We start from the raw sequence: 20072 nt of genomic DNA on the forward strand, positions 1-20072 counted from the left end.
ATTCACCCCCCTGTACTCCGATACCCGAGTATAACATCGTCTTCAGATGTCTCCTAATTAGTTAATGTTCTTGTGTCTTATTAGAGCTACAGATGTTCTGTCAAGGTTTGTTAGAGAACATTAGTTAACAAATAGCTTCATGTAAACCATAGATTTTGGCAGATTGTGCGTCCAATTTCCTGCATGTGCCGCTTCCCCCGCTGAGGAACCGCCGGAGTTCACCTTCTTCTTCCCGGTGCATGTGAGTGCTGATATTGTGTCACAATTTAGTTTTTAAATTCCGCGGTTTGTCAGAATCAGTCGGGTTGTCCGATGTCCATGGCCCCCCGATTTGTGTCGCATACAAGCCAGCGCCGATGCGCCACAATCTGATCGCGTGCACCTAAACTCGGGGCATTTCAGGGCACAACGGTAAAAAGTCGGGAAACCCGACAAATGTGCTGTTCAGACCCTTCGTAAATGTGTGCCATTGTCTGTAACTAGAAGGAGTTTGGCACAACTTACCTAGCTGCTGACCACTGACAGCTCTGACCGTAGGGCCAGGGTCAATCTGGAGATCCTCAGCTCAGGGGGAAAATCTGACCATGGGGCAATTATTAGTCATGTTTTGCACAATTCTGCTCTTTATGGAAGAGCATCAAGAAGCCATTACTGGAAGTCCTATGTAGTCCTGTCTTATGTAGAGGGCTAAGCAAGAATTTGGAAGAAAGGGCTTTTCCTATGTGTGAAACGTTTCGCCACCCCCCCCCCCCCCCCACGAAGACAGAGAGAACTGACTGATAGAGGTACTGGGAAGCTGCTCCGAGCTGATGTGTAGATGGAGCTAAATACAATTTTAGTGGTAAACTTTGTAGAGGTTGCAGAAGACCTACGATTGGGAATAGGTTCACCTTTTTGATGAAGGACCTCCTAACTATACGACAGCTAAATGAAAGAGTTTATATTTAAGCCTCTTCAGATGCACGCAATGTTACAACCCATACCTAAGCCCGTGGAGAATCTGCAGCTTCACAAACCTTTTCCAACCAATATAGTTGAGCTAGGGCCAAGCTGCAAAGAAAAATGGGGGGAACCTCTAGATGTACAGAGAAGAATGGGGGGACCTCCAGCTTCTAGATGTACAAAGAAGAATGGAGGAACCTCCAGCATCTAGATGTACAAAGAAGAATGAGGGGAACCTCCAGCCTCTAGATGTACAAAGAAGAATGAGGGGAACCTCCAGCCTCTAGATGTACAAAGAAGAATGAGGGGAACCTCCAGCCTCTAGATGTACAAAGAAGAATGAGGGGAACCTCCAGCCTCTAGATGTACAAAGAAGAATGGGGGAACCTCCAGCCGCTAGATGTACAAAGAAGAATGGGGGGAACCTCCAGCCTCTAGATGTACAAAGAAGAATGGGGGAACCTCCAGCCTCTATTTGTACAAAGAAGAATGGGGGGAACCTCCAGCCTCTAGATGTACAAAGAAGAATGGGGGGAACCTCCAGCCTCTAGATGTACAAAGAAGAATGGGGGGAACCTCCAGCCTCTAGATGTACAAAGAAGAATGGGGGAACCTCCAGCCTCTAGATGTACAAAGAAGAATGGGGGAACCTCCAGCCTCTAGATGCACAAAGAAGAATGGAGGAACCTCCAGCCTCTAGATGTACAAAGAAGAATGAGGGGAACCTCCAGCCTCTAGATGTACAAAGAAGAATGAGGGGAACCTCCAGCCTCTAGATGTACAAAGAAGAATGAGGGGAACCTCCAGCCTCTAGATGTACAAAGAAGAATGAGGGGAACCTCCAGCCTCTAGATGTACAAAGAAGAATGAGGGGAACCTCCAGCCTCTAGATGTACAAAGAAGAATGGGGGAACCTCCAGCCGCTAGATGTACAAAGAAGAATGGGGGGAACCTCCAGCCTCTAGATGTACAAAGAAGAATGGGGGAACCTCCAGCCTCTATTTGTACAAAGAAGAATGGGGGGAACCTCCAGCCTCTAGATGTACAAAGAAGAATGGGGGGAACCTCCAGCCTCTAGATGTACAAAGAAGAATGGGGGGAACCTCCAGCCTCTAGATGTACAAAGAAGAATGGGGGAACCTCCAGCCTCTAGATGTACAAAGAAGAATGGGGGAACCTCCAGCCTCTAGATGCACAAAGAAGAATGGGGGAACGCTACATGTGCATAAAAAAAATAAGGCACTTTACAGAGAATTGAGGGGATGTGTTCCAACTTCTCAATAGTTGCCCTACTTTCCACAATGACCTCAGGGGCTCCCTGCTGCCCAGTGGAGTAAAGTGACTTGACTGTTATTAAGTTTCTATAATCTGTAATCCAAAACAAATTCTGCCTTTGGGATATTTCCTGCCCTTCACGGACCATCAACCTCATGACGTCTTCTATAAAGTGACCATAATGAAGCGAAGATCTTCTGGTCATAGGTACAGCGTGCCTTCCCTAACCACAGTGCGTATAGAAGAGCCGTGGCGTCAAAATATACTGCAATACAGTAGTACTACTTTATATTGCATGAGCAATCAGCACCCTAGGGGTATAAGCACCCTAAGGAACCCCCCCAAAAAAATGTAGAAAGCTTTTATAAAATGTTAAGAATTTGATTCTCACTTTTCTTAAAATTAATAAATAATTTAACTAAAATTCGAAACCTGTTAATTTCCCAGCATCCCAAGCTGTCTGATCACACTAGAGTAATTATCCCATGCGGTGAACGCCGTATTAAGAAAAAAAAAAGTGCAAAATGGCAGAATTTGGGGGAAAAACTTTTTAAAAGTTCATACGGTCCTTAAAATGATATCCATGAAAGCGTCGGCTCCCTCAGATGGTTTTTTTTTTTTTTTTTTTTTTTTTTTACAGCTTCCCAGTACATTGAATGGAATGTTACAGCACGGAGCATTAAGCGGTTATCTGCACGTCATGTGGCTTTAAGTTAAACAAGTTTGAACAAAATAAAAATTCAAATAACCCCCTTGGAAATGATATAAAAAGAAACAAATAAAATCATACATGTTAAGTGTGGCTGCATCCCAACAGTCCCAATCTATCAAAATCTAAAAATGGTTATTCCCGGGGGTGAACCCCTTCATGAAAAATAGCGTCCGAACCAACAATTTTTTTTTTTTTTCTTCTTTTTGCAACACTTTCAATTTGGAATTAAAAGTGATTAAAAGGTTCCTGAAAATGGTAGCAATGAAATTGTCAGCTTGACCCGCAAAAAGTGACGCCTCACACTGGTTTGTACGCTAAAGAATGAAAAAGTTAGCACCTAGATAAAGCAAAATGAAGAATTTAATTTTTAAAAATATCTTAAAACATAATAAAACATTATGTATCCTTGTGATTGTATCAACACGCATAATAAAGAAGAGGTGTCACGTGGTGGCTCCGTGAAAGCTGTAAAAGCAGAGCCCACAAGAAAGTGATGCAAATACGTTTTTTTTTTTTGTTTTTTCTTTTTTGAATCAATTTCTCCGGAATTTTTTTTTTTTTTTTGGGCAAGGAATATTAAATACGGTCACTAGGAAGTGCAGCTTGTTTTGCAGAAAACAAGCCCTCATAGGGATCTATTTACAGAAAAGTGATGGATATTTGAAGGTGGGGAGCGAAAAATGGCAACTCAAAAATGAAAAAAGGTTGCATCCTGAAGGGGTTAAACTATGCCGCTAGAAAGAACACCGGGGTGTCAATTTGTGACAGAATTCTATCGTAATTTGCACCAAGGAGCTGACCGAAATGTTGTGAGCCACGTTTTAACACTATTATGACTAGTGTGACAAAAGGGCTATCTATGGGACCACATGCTCCCTTAATTGGGAAGTCCTTGGGAATACTAGGGGATATTGCAGCTATGCCACGGCTAATCGGTAAGTTGCTGATCCCATTTCCATGTGGCTTATGAGTATAAACAACTGCAATGCCCCTTTAAAGTAGAGTTCCCCTTGATGTGTATCCTCGTTGTTCCGTTCACTCACAGGGAATAAGTAGCCACCAGACAGATGTCCTTATTGTGATGGGTCTCGCATTTTCCTACTGTTCATCTTCATTGCCTCCAGCTTCTGGATACTGTTTTTTTTTTTTTTTTTTAAGGATGGGGCAGATTTACTTACCGGGTCCATTCGCGATCCAGCGGCGCGTTCTCTGCGGTGGATTCGGGCCTGGCCGGGATTTACTAAGGTAGTTCCTCCGGCGTCCACCAGGTGGCGCTGCTGAGCTACAGTCTGCTTAAATGCACTCAAGTACACCAGCCTATAGTTGGTGAAGGTAAGTGCAAGCTCTGCAACACTTTTCTTTTTTTTTAAATGCAGCTTTTTTCCGAATCCGTCAGGTTTTCGTTCGGCCACACCCCCCGATTTCCATCACGTGCATGCCAGTGCCGATGCGCCAAAATCTCATCGCGTGCGCCAAAATCCCGGGGCAATTCAGGGGAAATCGGCGCAAATCGGAAATATTCGGGTAACACGTCGGGAAAACGCGAATCGGGCCCTTGGTAAATGACCCCCAATCTGTCCGTGGTGGAGGGTGTGGATTTCAGTCAACAGTATATTAGGGAGACCACGGTCTGCATCTCTCACACTCACTATTTAGTAGGAACTAGAAGCATGGCTACGCCTAAGAATACATCTCTCCCAGAATGGATGTGACCTTGTTCGCCATCTCTCCGCATTCCAGCACATTTTTATTGGGAACGTATCTGTTGTGGCAATAAGTGGAGTTATTAGAGGAGCGTATGACCGGCTGTATGTTGGGAATGTAGATATCATCTCCCAGCAGATGTGGCCCCCGCTGAGGGTGTCCTGCCTGCAGCCTCCAACGCCACCTCAATGTATGCAACCAGTGGCAGAAATCCAGAAAAAAACCCTCATTCAGGAGATTTTTTTTATCCACTGCTTCACCTTAAATCACTGGCAGGACACCGTGTGACACAACAACATTCTGCTATGTCTGCTCTATGTCCTCCCGTGTCCTGCCTGCTGAGGTAATGATGTCCATCTCCTCTGCTCTATATACTCCCGTGTCCTGACTGCTGAGGTAATGATGTCCATCTCCTCTGCTCTATATACTCCCGTGTCCTGACTGCTGAGGTAATGGTGTCCATCTCCTCTGCTCTATATACTCCCGTGTCCTTACTGCTGAGGTAATGATGTCCATCTCCTCTGCTCTATATACTCCCGTGTCCTGACTGCTGAGGTAATGATGTCCATCTCCTCTGCTCTATATACTCCCGTGTCCTGACTGCTGAGGTAACGATGTCCATCTCCTCTGCTCTATATACTCCCGTGTCCTGACTGCTGAGGTAACGATGTCCATCTCCTCTGCTCTATATACTCCCGTGTCCTGACTGCTGAGGTAATGATCTCCTCTGCTCTATATGCTCTCACAGTAGATTCCCCTGTGGTGTGTCCCTCATTCTTCTAAACTATTCGTTAAATCTGGTGATAAAGTTCAGGGGGATTAGTGGTGGAGGAAATAACGGGATTCCCTTCCTTTGGGTTGTGTCAGGGACAGCAGATTCCCAGGCGCAGACTCCATGCAGATGTTTCCCAGCTGTCACCAGGGGAGTGACCCCGGGGGCTTGTTACTGAAGTGATGGAGCAGGATGGGTTAAAAGGGAGCAAGTGACATGCGCTTGTGGAGAGCACCAGGAGGATTGGGACATGGGCGACCTGCACACAGGTGTTTTTAATACGTCTGAGCCGTATGACAGCAAATAAAAATGTGTTTTGCAGGCCCACAAAAAATGGAAGGCTGGCTAATTAAGTCATACGATCGCTACCCATCACCCACTGTGTGCAACTGTGATTTTTGCAGCCCCATTGATTTCTATGGGACTGTTGAGACGCAAACACGGCCAAGAATAGGAGCCACGCACCAGGGTTCAGACTGGGGCTGAGGAATACTCAGCTGTGTGCATATGCCCATAGAAATACATGAGGACATGTGAGAGTGAGATGAAAAAGACAGTTTTTGAGCATGAAGGCTTCGATTGAGGACAGTCGCTCACACTCAGTGGGGCAGATTTACTTACCCGGTCCATTCGCGATCCAGCAGCGCGTTCTCTGCGGTGGATTCAGGTCCGGCCGGGATTCACTAAGGCAGTTCCTCCGACGTCCACCAGGTGGCGCTGCTGCGCTGAAGTTCCCCGGAATGCACTGAAGTTCACCGGCTTATTCCTGGTGAAGGTAAGCGCGAGTCCCGCAACACTTTTCTTTTTTTAAATGCGACGTTTTTTCCGAATCCGTCAGGTTTTTGTTCGGCCACACCCCGGTTTCCGTCACGTGCATGCCGGCGCCGATGCGCCACAATCCGATCGCGTGCGCCAAAATCCCAGGGCAATACAGGGAAAATCGGCGCAAATTGGAAATATTCGGGTAACACGTCGGAAAACCACAAATCGGGCCCTTAGTAAATGAGCCCCAGTGTCTCCTCTTGGCTGCTGGTACCGACTGTAACTCCATACTAACTCTCACCTCTTGTGTCCTCCAGGTTTTCCTTCCCTATGAAGAAGCTGAAGATTGCGGAATCTGAAGGCAAGTACTCGCACACTTACACAACCAGGCATGGATTTTTTTTTCTTTTTATGGAGGAAATGACATAGATATCTAGAAATTTTTAGAAGTCAGAAACATTACAAAGTATGTGACCCCCTGAGCTTTGTGACATATCTCAGCTTCTCCATGTATGACTGTCTCAATGACCTTCCAGCTCCATGTAGATGTCGTCATCCTGACACTGTGCACATGTCCACCCGTGATGTCCAGCTACCTCTGACACTGTGATGGGCTCGCTGACCTGCCAGCGCTATGTAGATATCTGCCTGTTATCATCCTAAAACTATCACCAGCTACGATGCCCACCTACCTCTACATACTGATGGGTCTCAATGACCGGCCAGCTCACGTAGATGTCTGCCTGTCCTCATCCTGACACTATGCACATCATCAGCCATGATGCCCACCTACCTCTCATTGTGATGGGTCTCAGGAATGGCTGACGTGACTGATGATTGTGAGGGGGGCAGCAGGTGCGGCAGGTTTAGGATGATATATTTGTGCTCGATCCTCTGCCAGTAACAGCTGTGGACCCACACTCCTCCTCTCCAGTGTTCCTGTGTAACTTGATTGCCCCTGCGTTCTGGATGTGTCTACGTAACACACACTGACTCAGCACACAGATGGTAGACGGGGCCGCAAGATGGCACATGTTCATGCAGTAACACTCCACCTGCAGATCATCGCTATACAGACTAGACCCAGAGAGTAATCATCACACTGTACCTGCAGATCATCTCACTGTAGACTTTATCTATGGTATATATACTACTGCAGAACATTGCTCTAGCTTTGCATTCTTTTCAGAGGTCATGAACACACAGGAAAACTTTTACCTGCAGAGCATCACTTTTATAAAGTCTTTATTACAAGACATGACATCTTTCCAAGCACATTCACCATCTCAGACGATGGAGCTGCCGCCTCTCTCCCCCATCTCCACCATTCCCACCTCCTCCCCTCCACCCCCTCGGACATCAAAGCCTCTTTCCCGCCAGCCACTCCTGTCTTTTCCCATTGCCCAGGCCACCACTCTGCCAATGGCTTTTGCCACCTCTCCTCGTGCACCAGGGCAAGCCAGACAGTAAAGGGCAGGGTCGGCCAGGCAGTTTAGGGTGGCCATGGCCAGAGAGGCATGGTATGCTGGGAACAACTGCTCCTCCAGAGCACAGCTTTCACCTGCTGCTACAGAACCTCCTCCAATCAGAAATACCAGGCTACGTAGCAGCAGCAGGGCATGATAGGGCCCATAGCACAGGAGGGCCACACAAGGGAGCCCCAGGGCCAGCCGACGGACCCGTCTTTTCTCCCTACGCTCACAGGATGCACTTCCCCGCAGTGCCCGGAGTAACCCAGCATAACATAAGAGCATTATCCCCCAAGGCAATAAAAATCCAGCTACTACCCTTCCCACATTGGCTAGTGCATCTCCCTTCCCAGATAGGGGGTAACTCTCGTAGCAGAAAGTATGGTTGTAGCGGTCTCTGGTGATGGCATCTCTGAACAACGGAGGGGCGTTAGCTGCCAGTTCTAGGACCCAAACCAGTGCAGAGACGGCAGTGGCGGAGCGGATGGGCCTGGCACCAGGGAACCTCAACGGATGGGCCACAGCCAGGTAACGGTCAGCCGAGACACAGGATAGGAAAGCAGCACCCACATAAAGATTAGTATAGAAGATGAAACCAAAGAGGCGACAGGCCCCTGGCCCGTAGCCCCAGACATCTCTCCGTAAGTAATAGTCTGTCCAAGGTGGTAGGGCACAAATAAGGAGCAGATCGGACAGGCTCAGGTTTAGTAGGTAGACTCCAAGTTCTTTTCCTTTCTGCACCTGTAGCCAGGCGGCCCAGAGAGCCAAAAGATTGGCCGGGAGTCCCACCACGAAGACCACTGCATACAGGGATGGAGGGAGCACGCTGTCCAGGTCAGAGTCCACGTTGCAAGCCTCGGGGGTGATGTTAGCCATGTTAGATAAAGGGATGAGTGCTGTGTGCTAAATTCACTTCTCTAGTACATATTGGACTCTCAACGTCTCTGTCTTTTCTTTTTCCCCGTGTGGGGGGTTCAGCATTGTCTGGGTCCTTGGGATGGTTGTCCATGGTGGCTCATGTTTCAGGATCACCACACCGTCATGATCTGAAATGCCAGGGTCTCTGTGGGGGATAAAGAAGTCTGTGAGGACCATACAAACTCTAATAGCAATTGTTGTGGGAATAACATCCCATCTACGAGGTTCAAGGAGTGGAATATGGAGGCAAAGTAATCCCTACACCAAAGAACTTGACAAAAGTAACTGTTGGAGAACATAACATGAAACATAGTGACAATATTCTGTTACAAGACCTGCCCCCCGGCAGAAGACTTTTCAATGGGTGGTTGTCTCATCATGCTCTATATCAGCGATGGTGAACCTTTTAGAGATTGAGTGCCCAAACTACAACCAAATCCATCTGATTTATCATCAAGTGCCAAGGCTCCCGTAAGTTATTGCTCTCTGTTCTGCCACAACTTTCAAAAATGTATCGGCTCCCTGAGGCCACCAATACAAAGAAGGATAGCAAATTCAAACTATCATTGCAGCTTCTCTACAGGGTCTGTATATAAAGAGGGCCTTCAAAGATAATCCAGCTCTGTCCACACCTTCTCAATCTTCCCCCAGTCCCAAACAGCCAAGGATCGTCTCTTAAGTTGCCTGGGACCGCTGGGAGATTATTTGAGTCCTGTTTGGTGAACTCTGTACTGGGTTGATAGCTTGGGTGCCCACTGAGAAGGCTCCGAGTGCCACCTCTGGCACCCGTGCCATAGGTTCGCCATCACTGCTCTATATTGTACTGCTGTAGATACAATTACTATTACTACTACAACTAGACATCTCTTGTCCTGTCCATCGCATACTATACCACTACTACAACCTAGGGGACCCTGATGAAGCTTAGAAAGCTTACACAGATTATAGCGGCATTAGTTTATCCCTAGTAATTGCTTCCGGCTCCCGGTGTCGACACGTCGCCTCCTTTAATTTCTAAGTTTATTATGCAGGTAGAATTGCTCTTAGTATATTGTTTCCATTGTTTGTATTGGATAAACAAAATTCAGTTTATGGTGTATTCTTTTTAAAGTTTATGGTCAGATATAGCTCCAATAATGCTTCACTATGCCTTTTATTTGTTGCCCTTTTTTGAATTATTAACCACTTAAAGACCCAAGATCTACAATAACATTGCATTGTTGGTAAGGATGTATGAAGAAGGCTTCTGGGCTGCTGTCTTTTTTTTAAAATCAGCTGCTAGTTTTTAAAATCATAAATCGTCACAAAAAAAAAAAAATCCTAGAAATGTTGTGTCTCGGTGATTGTATTGAACCGAGGAATAAAAGTGAAAGACGTAGGACAATGGCACAACTTATTTTTTTGTAATTTCCCCCTCTTTTGGAATTATTTATCGTTTTTTTTTTTTTTTTTTTTTTTTTTTTTTTTAATTCATTGTGCAGAACTTTTTATTGGTGCCACTAGGAAGTAGAATTTATCCTACATAGAACCAGAACTTTTTAGGCATGTTATAACAAGCCGGGAGTAAATGTGGAATCGTAAAGGGCCTGCTGCGTTATGGGGATAATTTTTTTTTTTTTCGTGGGCAAATTTTTGTTTTTTCATTTTTTTTGCAGTTAAACTTTATTGAATCATTTTACAGTTTTAATCCCCTGCTTGGAAGTCTTATTTGACCCACATGACAGCCTTGGGGGCCCAGTGCTTAGTTCTATATTTTAGGGTATATACAGTTTTTTTTAATCACTTTTTTTGTGGTTTTTAAAAAAATTATTTTTTATAATTGAAATGGTTGCTCTGAAATGCAGTTTTTATAATATTTTTTTATTTTTTTTTTAACCAGTACTGTGCTTTTTTATGTGTTTATTTGCCTACTTTGTTACATTCCCCCTCATTGTAATCCCCCACTAGAGGGCTCCATCATCAGTATAATGAATGTACAGTATTGTATGTATCGCTGGTGTGCAGAGCTTCTCACTAGCATCACCATAATGTAGGCACCAATTACATATGTTCCCCTGTGTACATGTATGGGTTGGAAATTCACAGACCCAACCTTTTATTTTAAGGCTTCTTCAGGCCTCCAGCTTTCCCTTATTTGATCCACATGTCCCATTCTTTTGTTTCTGTTGCACAGATTGGGTTCTGGATATTCACCTGGCAAAACCAAACTAACCACACTATGCCCGGCGGGCATACGTTAGTGTGAATGTAGCCTTAAGCCTCATGCACGCTACTATATATGGCGGCTGTGAGCTGCAAATTATAGAGCAGGACCTATTCCTGCCCATCATCACCCAGGCCGAAATGGGCTATAAACTTCCCCATTTGCAACCTGTTTTAGCACGTGTATGTGTGTATAAGCTAGTTAGGCACTTGAAGGTATGGGGTTGAAGTAAAATACCGTAAAAAATTATCAGGCATATTGGACACACAATAGATGTATTTGAGAAACCCAGAAACCCCCAGTGGAGCATCAATGGATGTAAGTCTTCACATGCCTGCAAGACAACCTTAGCGGGCAAAGTCACTGTAATAAAAACTCTTACTCCCTGACCCAGGAGGTAAGTCTCTCACTCAGTCAAACTAATTCCCTACACTCTACTGATGAGATACAAAGACACCGAAACAGTGCTGTGTACAGTTGGAACCCTTATGGAACAGATATACTGGTTTGGCTTTAATCCCTCATCGCATCATTCGGCTTGCAAGTCATGCTTGATTTAAGGGGGCTGCCTTAGGGCTCATTCAGACAGGTGTTTCTGACATCAGTATTGTTATGTGCTTTTTTTTGTTGTTTTGTTTTTTTGCAGACAGCACACTGACCCATTGGTTTCTTTGGGTCTGTTCACATGTGTTTTTTTTTTTTGTTTTTTTTTCAATGCAGACTGAGAAAAAAATTGCAGCATGCACTATTTTTTTTCTCACATGCACACCACAGATCTCCATAGAAGTCAATGACATCCATATTTTCTTAAAATATTTTTTTTTGCGAATGTGAAAAACGGATGATTAAAAAAAAAAAATTGGATGTGGATACAATACGGAGTGAACACCAAGAGGCAATGTTTTCCTTTTACCATCCTGGAAAACATCAGTATGTCAAAGAGGAGTGGCTTTGCACTGATAGCAACTAGCCAGTCTTATTCTTCATCAGCAGCAGAAATTGATAAATCTGCAGCAGATTGCGGTCTGGTCTTACTGGCGGGAATTCCCGCGCCGTTGTCTGGATCTACTAAGCGAGCGGCTCTGCCCTCTTAATAGATGCAACCCAATCTCTGCAAGGTCCGACCTGGTGGAGATTTATGCTATAGTTTGGCTTTAGTAGATGCGGCGGACTGGAGTGCATTGCCTTGATGTGGGCGTGTAACTGCTGGGTGAAAAAGTGGCTCTGATGTGGGTGTGTAACTTTCAGGTGAGAAGGTAAGTGACCCTAATATGGGTGGGTAACTGCTGGGTGATCTGCATCATGTGAGATATAGGTCACCTCATCATAAGGATCATTATGGTCGGAAAGTTAAAAGTTCTCCTTATGCTAATTAAGACTTCTGTGTAGGCGGGTGTAGTTTTAATCCTGTCATAAGGCCTTGTGTAGGCCAGGTAGCTGAAAGAGTCAGGATTTCTTTATCCCATCTTGGAAAACTTTGCAAATGGACTCATTTGGAGACTCCGTAATAGTGACGTCACAGACGTACATGTAAGCTCCGTGAAACAGACCTCAGAAGATTGGGATTGGGTGATTTACAGTGATGAGATGAAAGTCAATAGACTGAGCTCCGATGGATACAAATGGATCATAGGAAAAAAAAAAGGCTAACGGATTAAGAGATTGAAGGAACTGTAATGTCTAGGGGAGAAGGCCTGAAGATATGGGATTGTTTCCCAGACAAAATCATTCAATACTTGACCAGGATGGATGGTCTCAATTCTGAGCTACATTTCAGTAACCTACAAGATAAGTTACTTCTTACACCTGTGTACTTTGGGTACAAAAGGACAACATTGGGGGTCATTTACTAAGGGCCCGATTCGTGTTTTCCCGACGTGTTACCCGAATATTTCCGTTTTGCACCGATTTTTCCCTGAATTGCCCCAGGATTTTGGTGCATGCGATCAGATTGTGGCGCATCGGCGCTGGTATGCAAGCGATGGAAATCGGTGGGCGTGGCCGAATGAAAACCCGACGGATTCAGAAAATTTAAAAAAAGAAAAGTGTCGCGGAGCTTGCACTTACCTTCACTAGGAATAGGCCGGTGAACTTGAGTGCGTTCCGATGCTCTTCAGCGCAGCAGCGCCACCTGGTGGACGGCGGAGGAACTGCCTCAATGAATCCCGGTCGGACCCGAATCCACCGCAGAGAACGCGCTGCTGGATCGCGAATGGACCGGGTAAGTAAATCTGCCCCAACGTGTTCCAGAAGGACAACAACCTGAGGCAATTGGTGAAGAAATGGGTCAATGACAGTGAAGTAGAGCTACTGGATCAGACCCCACTGTCCCCAGACCTCAACCCAATTCAACATTTGTCGGTAAAAAAAATTATGAAAAACCTAATACAAGTGACTTGTATACCTCGAAAATCAAGAGCAAGAACCACATAATCTCCGACTTGAAATGAAAATAGGCTTTATCTATAAACAAGGGCGATATAAAAGTAGTTTTAAATATCAATAGTAAACTCCAAAGCTGCCTATGAAAAGACGTCCCAATAATTATGTAATTAATAATTAATACAATGATGTAGTTATATATAGGATGCCCCAAGCACACAAATGTATGAAATGCGTTTCGATCAGTACCTTGAAAATATTCTAAAACGCTGACCCAAAAAAGAAGGGTTCTGCACAGCAAGGAATAAACCGCCAAAACAAGTAAAGGTGTAACCAAAGGCAAATCATGCAACCTTGTTACTATCCCATCTGTAGGTGTAAGAGGACGGGGAGGTGACCAGTGAGCCCCAACATTGGGAATGTGTAGAAGAGAGCTAATATTTTGGTTGTGATATGCTTGAATCTGGTTCCTAGATGCTGCTCTCACATCCAAAGCTGTAGAAGATGGCGAGATATTGGGGCTCATTTACTAAAGGCTCCGCGGCTGCACTTTCGTCGGGTTTCCCAACTTTTTCCGTTTTGCACCGAATTCCGCCGGGATTTTGGTGCACGCGATCGGATTTTGGCGCAAACACGCCGGCTTTCACGCAACAGAAATGGGGGGGGCGTGGCCATCGGAAAACCCGACGGATTCGGAAAAAACGCGTAATTTAAAAAACGAATTGTGTCGCAAAATCAATTACTTGCATGCACTGGGAATAGGTTGGTGAACTCCGGCAGACCTCGGCGCAGCAACGACACCTGGTGGACATCGGGCTCACGACCACAGTGAATCGCCGGAAGACCCGAATCCTCGTTGGAGAACGCGCCGCTGGATCACGACAGGACCGGGTAAGTAAATGTGCCCCATTGAGCCTGAAAGTATCAAGTTCAAAACATTGTTGCCTCTTTGCTCATCAGTGACATTGAGGTGGGTGTTCACTGTATGTGGGTATGTGACCTTAAAGGACACCTATCAGTTTGTAGTGATGGTAGATGTGTTCTAGTTTAACTCTATATCCTGCAATTGCAGAAATATATTGTTATAAATTATGCAAATTAGCCTCAGGCTACATCACCTGAGCGCCTGAAGTATTTTAATGTATGCACAACCCCCTGCTAGTGACCCTGTCCGCTTCCTCAGGAACTTCTTGCTAGGATACATCTACCCACTAAAATGTTAGATCTCCTTTACTGGATTTCATTTACCGGATTCACGAAATCACCATCAGAATCCATCCTGATAAACCAGAGCCACTTACTCGTAGACCCAGACACTGGGGCAGATTTACTTACCCGGCCCATTCGCGATCCAGCGGCGCGTTCTGTACGGTGGATTCGGGTCTTCCGGCAATTCACTAAGGCAGTTCCTCCGACGTCCACCAGATGTTGCTGCTGCGCTGAAATTCCCCGAGGTCTGCCGGAATGCACCATCCTATACCTGGTGAAGGTAAGCGCGTGTCCAGCAACACTTTTTTTTTTTTTAAATGCGGAGGTTTTTCCGAATCTGTCGGGTTACCGTTCGGCCACGCCCCCCGATTTCCGTCATGTGCATGCCAGCGCCGATGCGCCACAATCCGTTCCGTGCGCCAAAAACCCGGGGCAATACAGGGAAAATCGGCGCAAATTGGAAATATTTGGGTAACACGTCGGAAAAACGCAAATCGGGCCCTTAGTAAATGACCCCCACTGTGTTTGTGGGATCTTCTTATATTTGTTATCCACGGCCTCCTTCATTCTAAAATCAACTTTTACTATTTTACTAATGAGCCTAAAGAGTGGAGGGGACATGGAGGCATCTGAAGGTGGCAAATGATTGTGGAGATGGCATGAAGGGGTCTGACAGGCGCTCTCCCCTATCCCCGCTCTAGCTGTGCACAGGGTAGGGTGTAGGGTGGATGTGCATAGCGCGGACATGTGCATGTATATGAGGCCATATTATCAGGTTAGCTCTCACCATCCCTCTCATTCCCTGCCAGGAGCTGCACATGGAAGGAATGACATTTAATGCTTCATCTCCTCAATTATTCATTGATTAAGGAAGAACACTAATTATTACTGATAGCACATCTTCCATGTGGAAACTTTTACTGATTAAGCAATGAACTATTTATAGTGTCCTTTCTGAAATATATATTCCTGGATGTACGTATATAATTCTATACAGGAGATCCCCAGGTTATACCGGCTGCACATATATCATTATATACAGGAGATCCCCAGGTTATACCGGCTGTACATATATCATTATATACAGGAGATCCCCAGGTTATACCAGCTGTACACATATCATTATATACAGGAGACCCCCAGGTTATAGCGGCTGTACATATATCATTATATACAGGAGATCCCCAGGTTATACCGGCTGTACATATATCATTATATACAAGAGATCCCCAGGTTATACCGGCTGTACATATATCATTATATACAGGAGATCCCCAGGTTATACCGGCTGTACATATATCATTATATACAGGAGATCCCCAGGTTATACCGGCTGTATGTATAACCTGGGGATCCCCTGTATATAATGATATATGTACAGCCTTTATAACCTGGGGATCTCCTGTATATAATGATATATGTACAGCCGGTATAACCTGGGGATCTCCTGTATATAATGATATATGTACAGCCGCTATAACCTGGGGATCTCCTGTATATAATGATATATGTACAGCCGCTATAACCTGGGGATCTCCTGTATATAATGATATATGTACAGCCGGTATAACCTGGGGATCTCCTGTATATAATGATATATGTACAGCCGCTATAACCTGGGGATCTCCTGTATATAATGATATATGTACAGCCGCTATAACCTGGGGATCTCCTGTATATAATGATATATGTACAGCCGCTATAACCTGGGGATCTCCTGTATATAATGATATATGTACAGCCGGTATAACCTGGGGGTCTCCTGTATATAATGATATATGTACAGCCGGTATAACCTGGGGGTCTCCTGTATATAATGATATATGTACAGCTGGTATAACCTGGGGGTCTCCTGTATATAATGATATATGTACAGCTGGTATAACCTGGGGATCTCCTGTATATAATGATATATGTACAGCCGCTATAACCTGGGGATTTCCTGTATATAGTGATATATGTACAGCCGCTATAACCTGGGGATTTCCTGTATATAGTGATATATGTACAGCCGCTATAACCTGGGGATTTCCTGTATATAGTGATATATGTACAGCCGCTATAACCTGGGGATTTCCTGTATATAGTGATATATGTACAGCCGCTATAACCTGGGGATTTCCTGTATATAGTGATATATGTACAGCCGGTATAACCTGGGGATCTCCTGTATATAATGATATATGTACAGCCGGTATAACCTGGGGATCTCCTGTATATAAATATATACCAGCTGTACATATATAATTATATATAGGATACCCAGGTTATACCAGCCAAACATACTCTACCCCTCAAAAGTTTGGGGGCGCTTAGAAATTTCCTTATTTTTAAAAGAAAAATCAATTTCCTTTCAATGAAGTTAACATTAAATGAATGATAAATACACTCTATACATTGTTAATGTGGTAAATGACTATTCTAGCTGCAAACATCTGGTTTTTAATGCATTATCTACATACATGCATATAGGCCCATTTCCAACATCCACCACTCCAGTGGTTTAATAGTACATTATGTTTGCTAACTGTCTGAGAAGGTTAATGGATGTTTAGAAAACCCTTATTCATATACTAGCACATCTGAAAACTGTTTGGCTGATTCGAGAAGCTATAAAACTGACTTTCCTTTTGAGTTGGTTGAGAATCTGGAGCATCACATTTGTTTGTTCTATGAAATTCTCAATGGCCATAAAAAAGAACTTTCATGTGATACTTGACAGTCTATTCTTGTTCTTAGCAATGAAGTCCATTACATGCGGGGAAAATTGTCAAGACACTGAAGATTTCATACAATGGTGTGTACTACTCCCTTCAGAACACAAACCAACTTTAACCAGAATAGAAAAAGAAGCGGGAGGCCCCGCTGCACAACTAAGCAACAAGATAATTACATTAGAGTCAGCCCTCAACCCTATGGAGCTGCTGTGGGAGCAGCCTGACCGTATGGTAAGCAAAAAGTGCCCATCAAGTCGATCCGAGTTGTGGGAGGGGCTTCTGGAAACATGGGGGGGGATTTTTCCAGATTACCTTAGCAAATTACCAGCTAGAAGCCAAAGCTGTGCGATGCTGCAGCACATGAGCATGGACTATATTTTCTACTCATTTTACTACGCATTACAAAAATAAAAATATGAGTTTTCATGGAAAACACAAAATTGTTTGGATGACCCCAAACTTTTGAGTGGTAGTGTATATAGTTGGATGCAAGCGATCCCCAGGTTGCACAGGCTGTACATATACCATTATATACAGGAAGATGTATAACTATTAGTGCTGGGTACAGGATCGCTAGTGTCAGCTAGGATTGCTCCTTTGACTGTCTCTTTTTGGACCGGTCATTAGGATTCGTCATGGGAGAGAGACCGAGGAAGATGAGGGGCAGTCGTGTGATGAATGTCCTGTCTACTTTGCATATAAATATTTACACATTAAAAGCGATTAGGAAGACAATTCTAGAGAGCGCACCGCTAGGGACAAGAGGGTGAGAGTACACAGAGCGCTGCTAGGGACAGGAGGGTAAGAGTGCACAGCGAGCTGCTAGGGACAGGAGGGTAAGAGTGCACAGCGAGCTGCTAGGGAGAGGCACGGTAAGAGTGCACAGCGAGCTGCTAGGGACAGGTGGGTAAGAGTGCACAGCGAGCTGCTAGGGAGAGGCGGGTAAGAGTGCACAGCGAGCTGCTAGGGACAGGAGGGTGAGAGTGCACAGCGAGCTGCTAGGGACAGGAGGGTGAGAGTGCACAGCGAGCTGCTAGGGACAGGAGGGTGAGAGTGCACAGCGAGCTGCTAGGGACAGGAGGATGAGAGAGTACACAGAGCGCTGCTAGGGAGAGGCGGGTAAGAGTGCACAGCGTGCTGCTAGGGACAGGAGGGTAAGAGTGCACAGCGAGCTGCTAGGGACAGGAGGGTAAGAGTGCACAGCGAGCTGCTAGGGAGAGGCGGGTAAGAGTGCACAGCGAGCTGCTAGGGACAGGTGGGTAAGAGTGCACAGCGAGCTGCTAGGGACAGGTGGGTAAGAGTGCACAGCGAGCTGCTAGGGACAGGAGGGTAAGAGTGCACAGCGAGCTGCTAGGGACAGGAGGGTAAGAGTGCACAGCGAGCTGCTAGGGACAGGAGGGTGAAAGTACACAGAGCGCTGCTAGGGAGAGGCGCAAGTAAGAGTGCACAGCGAGCTGGAGGATGAGAGAGTACAATAGGGATGGGAAGTCCGGCTCTAATTTGGCTCCACTTACTATTAAGAGCCGGCTCTTCTGGCTTCTGAACGGCTCCCTATGCCATTACATAGGGAATCATTTTCAGGGAGCCAGCCACCCATCCCCACTCCATTTTTAACCAGAAATGTTCAGTTTAATGGGGGAGTGGTCACAGAATGGGTGTGGGGGCTATCTGAATTAAGACTGGGTAAGTGTCTGCTCTCGTTCACCTGAAAGAGCCGGCTCGTTCTAAAACAACCCCTCATTAGTGCACAGAAAAAGCTGATAGTGACAAGAGTGGTGGTGCACAAAGAGTTGCTTGGGACTAGTGAGCGACATTGCACCAAATGAGAGGGATTCCTTTGGACAAGAAGGTGAGAGAGAAAACTGCTGGGGCAGGGGGGTAAGAGAGAAGAGAGCTGCTGGGGCAGGGGGGTAAGAGAGAAGAGAGCTGCTGGGGCAGGGGGGTAAGAGAGAAGAGAGCTGCTGGGGCAGGGGGGTAAGAGAGAAGAGAGCTGCTGGGGCAGGGGGGTAAGAGAGAAGAGAGCTGCTGGGGCAGGGGGGTAAGAGAGAAGAGAGCTGCTGGGGCAGGAGGGTGAGAGTGCTGAGGGAGAAAGTGGTTAGAGGCAGAAGTGAGAGCTTCTAAGGACAGGAAGGTTAGAGGTCACAGAGAAAGATCTGCAAGGGACCAGAGGGTGAGAGTGTAAAGAGCATTGCTAGGGACAGCCGTGCACAGAAAGAGCTGCTAGGGACAAGTGAATGAAAGTGCAGAGAGAGAGAGAGCTGCTAGGGACAGAAGGGTGACAGTGCAGAGGAAAGAGAGATGCTATGGAAAGGAGGATGAGCTGTTACAGGGAGAGAGTGCTGCTAGTGACAGGAGGGGGAAAGTACTCAGAGAGAATGCTGCAAGTTAAGAGGTTGAGAGGGACAGGATGGTGAGTGCACAAAGAGAGCACAAGTAGCGACAAGAGGGTGAGTGCATGGAGAGTGCTTCACGGGAGTGAGAGAAGACAGCGCTGCTAGGGCAGGAGGGTAAGAGTGCAGGGGGAGAGAGCCCAAAGAGAGCACTGCTAGGGACAGGAGTGTGAGAGTGCACAGAGAGAGAGCGCTGCTAGGGACAGGAGTGTGAGAGTGCACAGAGAGAGAGCGCTGCTAGGGACAGGAGTGTGAGAGTGCACAGAGAGAGCGCTGCTAGGGACAGGAGTGTGAGAGTGCACAGAGAGAGCGCTGCTAGGGACAGGAGTGTGAGAGTGCACAGAGAGAGCACTGCTAGGGACAGGAGTGTGAGAGTGCACAGAGAGAGCGCTGCTAGGGACAGATGGGTGAGTGCACAGAGAGAGCGCTGCTAGGGACAGGAGTGTGAGAGTGCACAGAGAGAGCCCTGCTAGGGACAGGAGTGTGAGAGTGCACAGAGAGAGCCCTGCTAGGGACAGGAGTGTGAGAGTGCACAGAGAGAGCGCTGCTAGGGACAGGAGTGTGAGAGTGCACAGAGAGAGCCCTGCTAGGGACAGGAGTGTGAGAGTGCACAGAGA

The 20072-nt window shown here is 45.9% G+C and overlaps 1 protein-coding gene across 1 annotated transcript; it reads right to left on the bottom strand.

The window, feature by feature from the left end:
* Window positions 1-7453: 7453 nt before the first annotated feature.
* On the bottom strand, window positions 7454-8522 carry GPR4 (G protein-coupled receptor 4). Its single transcript, XM_072123191.1, has one exon. It carries the CDS (start codon window positions 8510-8512, stop codon window positions 7454-7456), a length of 1059 nt encoding a protein of 352 aa, XP_071979292.1. The 5' UTR covers window positions 8513-8522.
* Window positions 8523-20072: the final 11550 nt, after the last annotated feature.

The sequence above is a fragment of the Engystomops pustulosus genome, chromosome 9, assembly GCF_040894005.1.
Source record: "Engystomops pustulosus chromosome 9, aEngPut4.maternal, whole genome shotgun sequence".
NCBI classification, from domain to species: domain Eukaryota; kingdom Metazoa; phylum Chordata; class Amphibia; order Anura; family Leptodactylidae; genus Engystomops; species Engystomops pustulosus.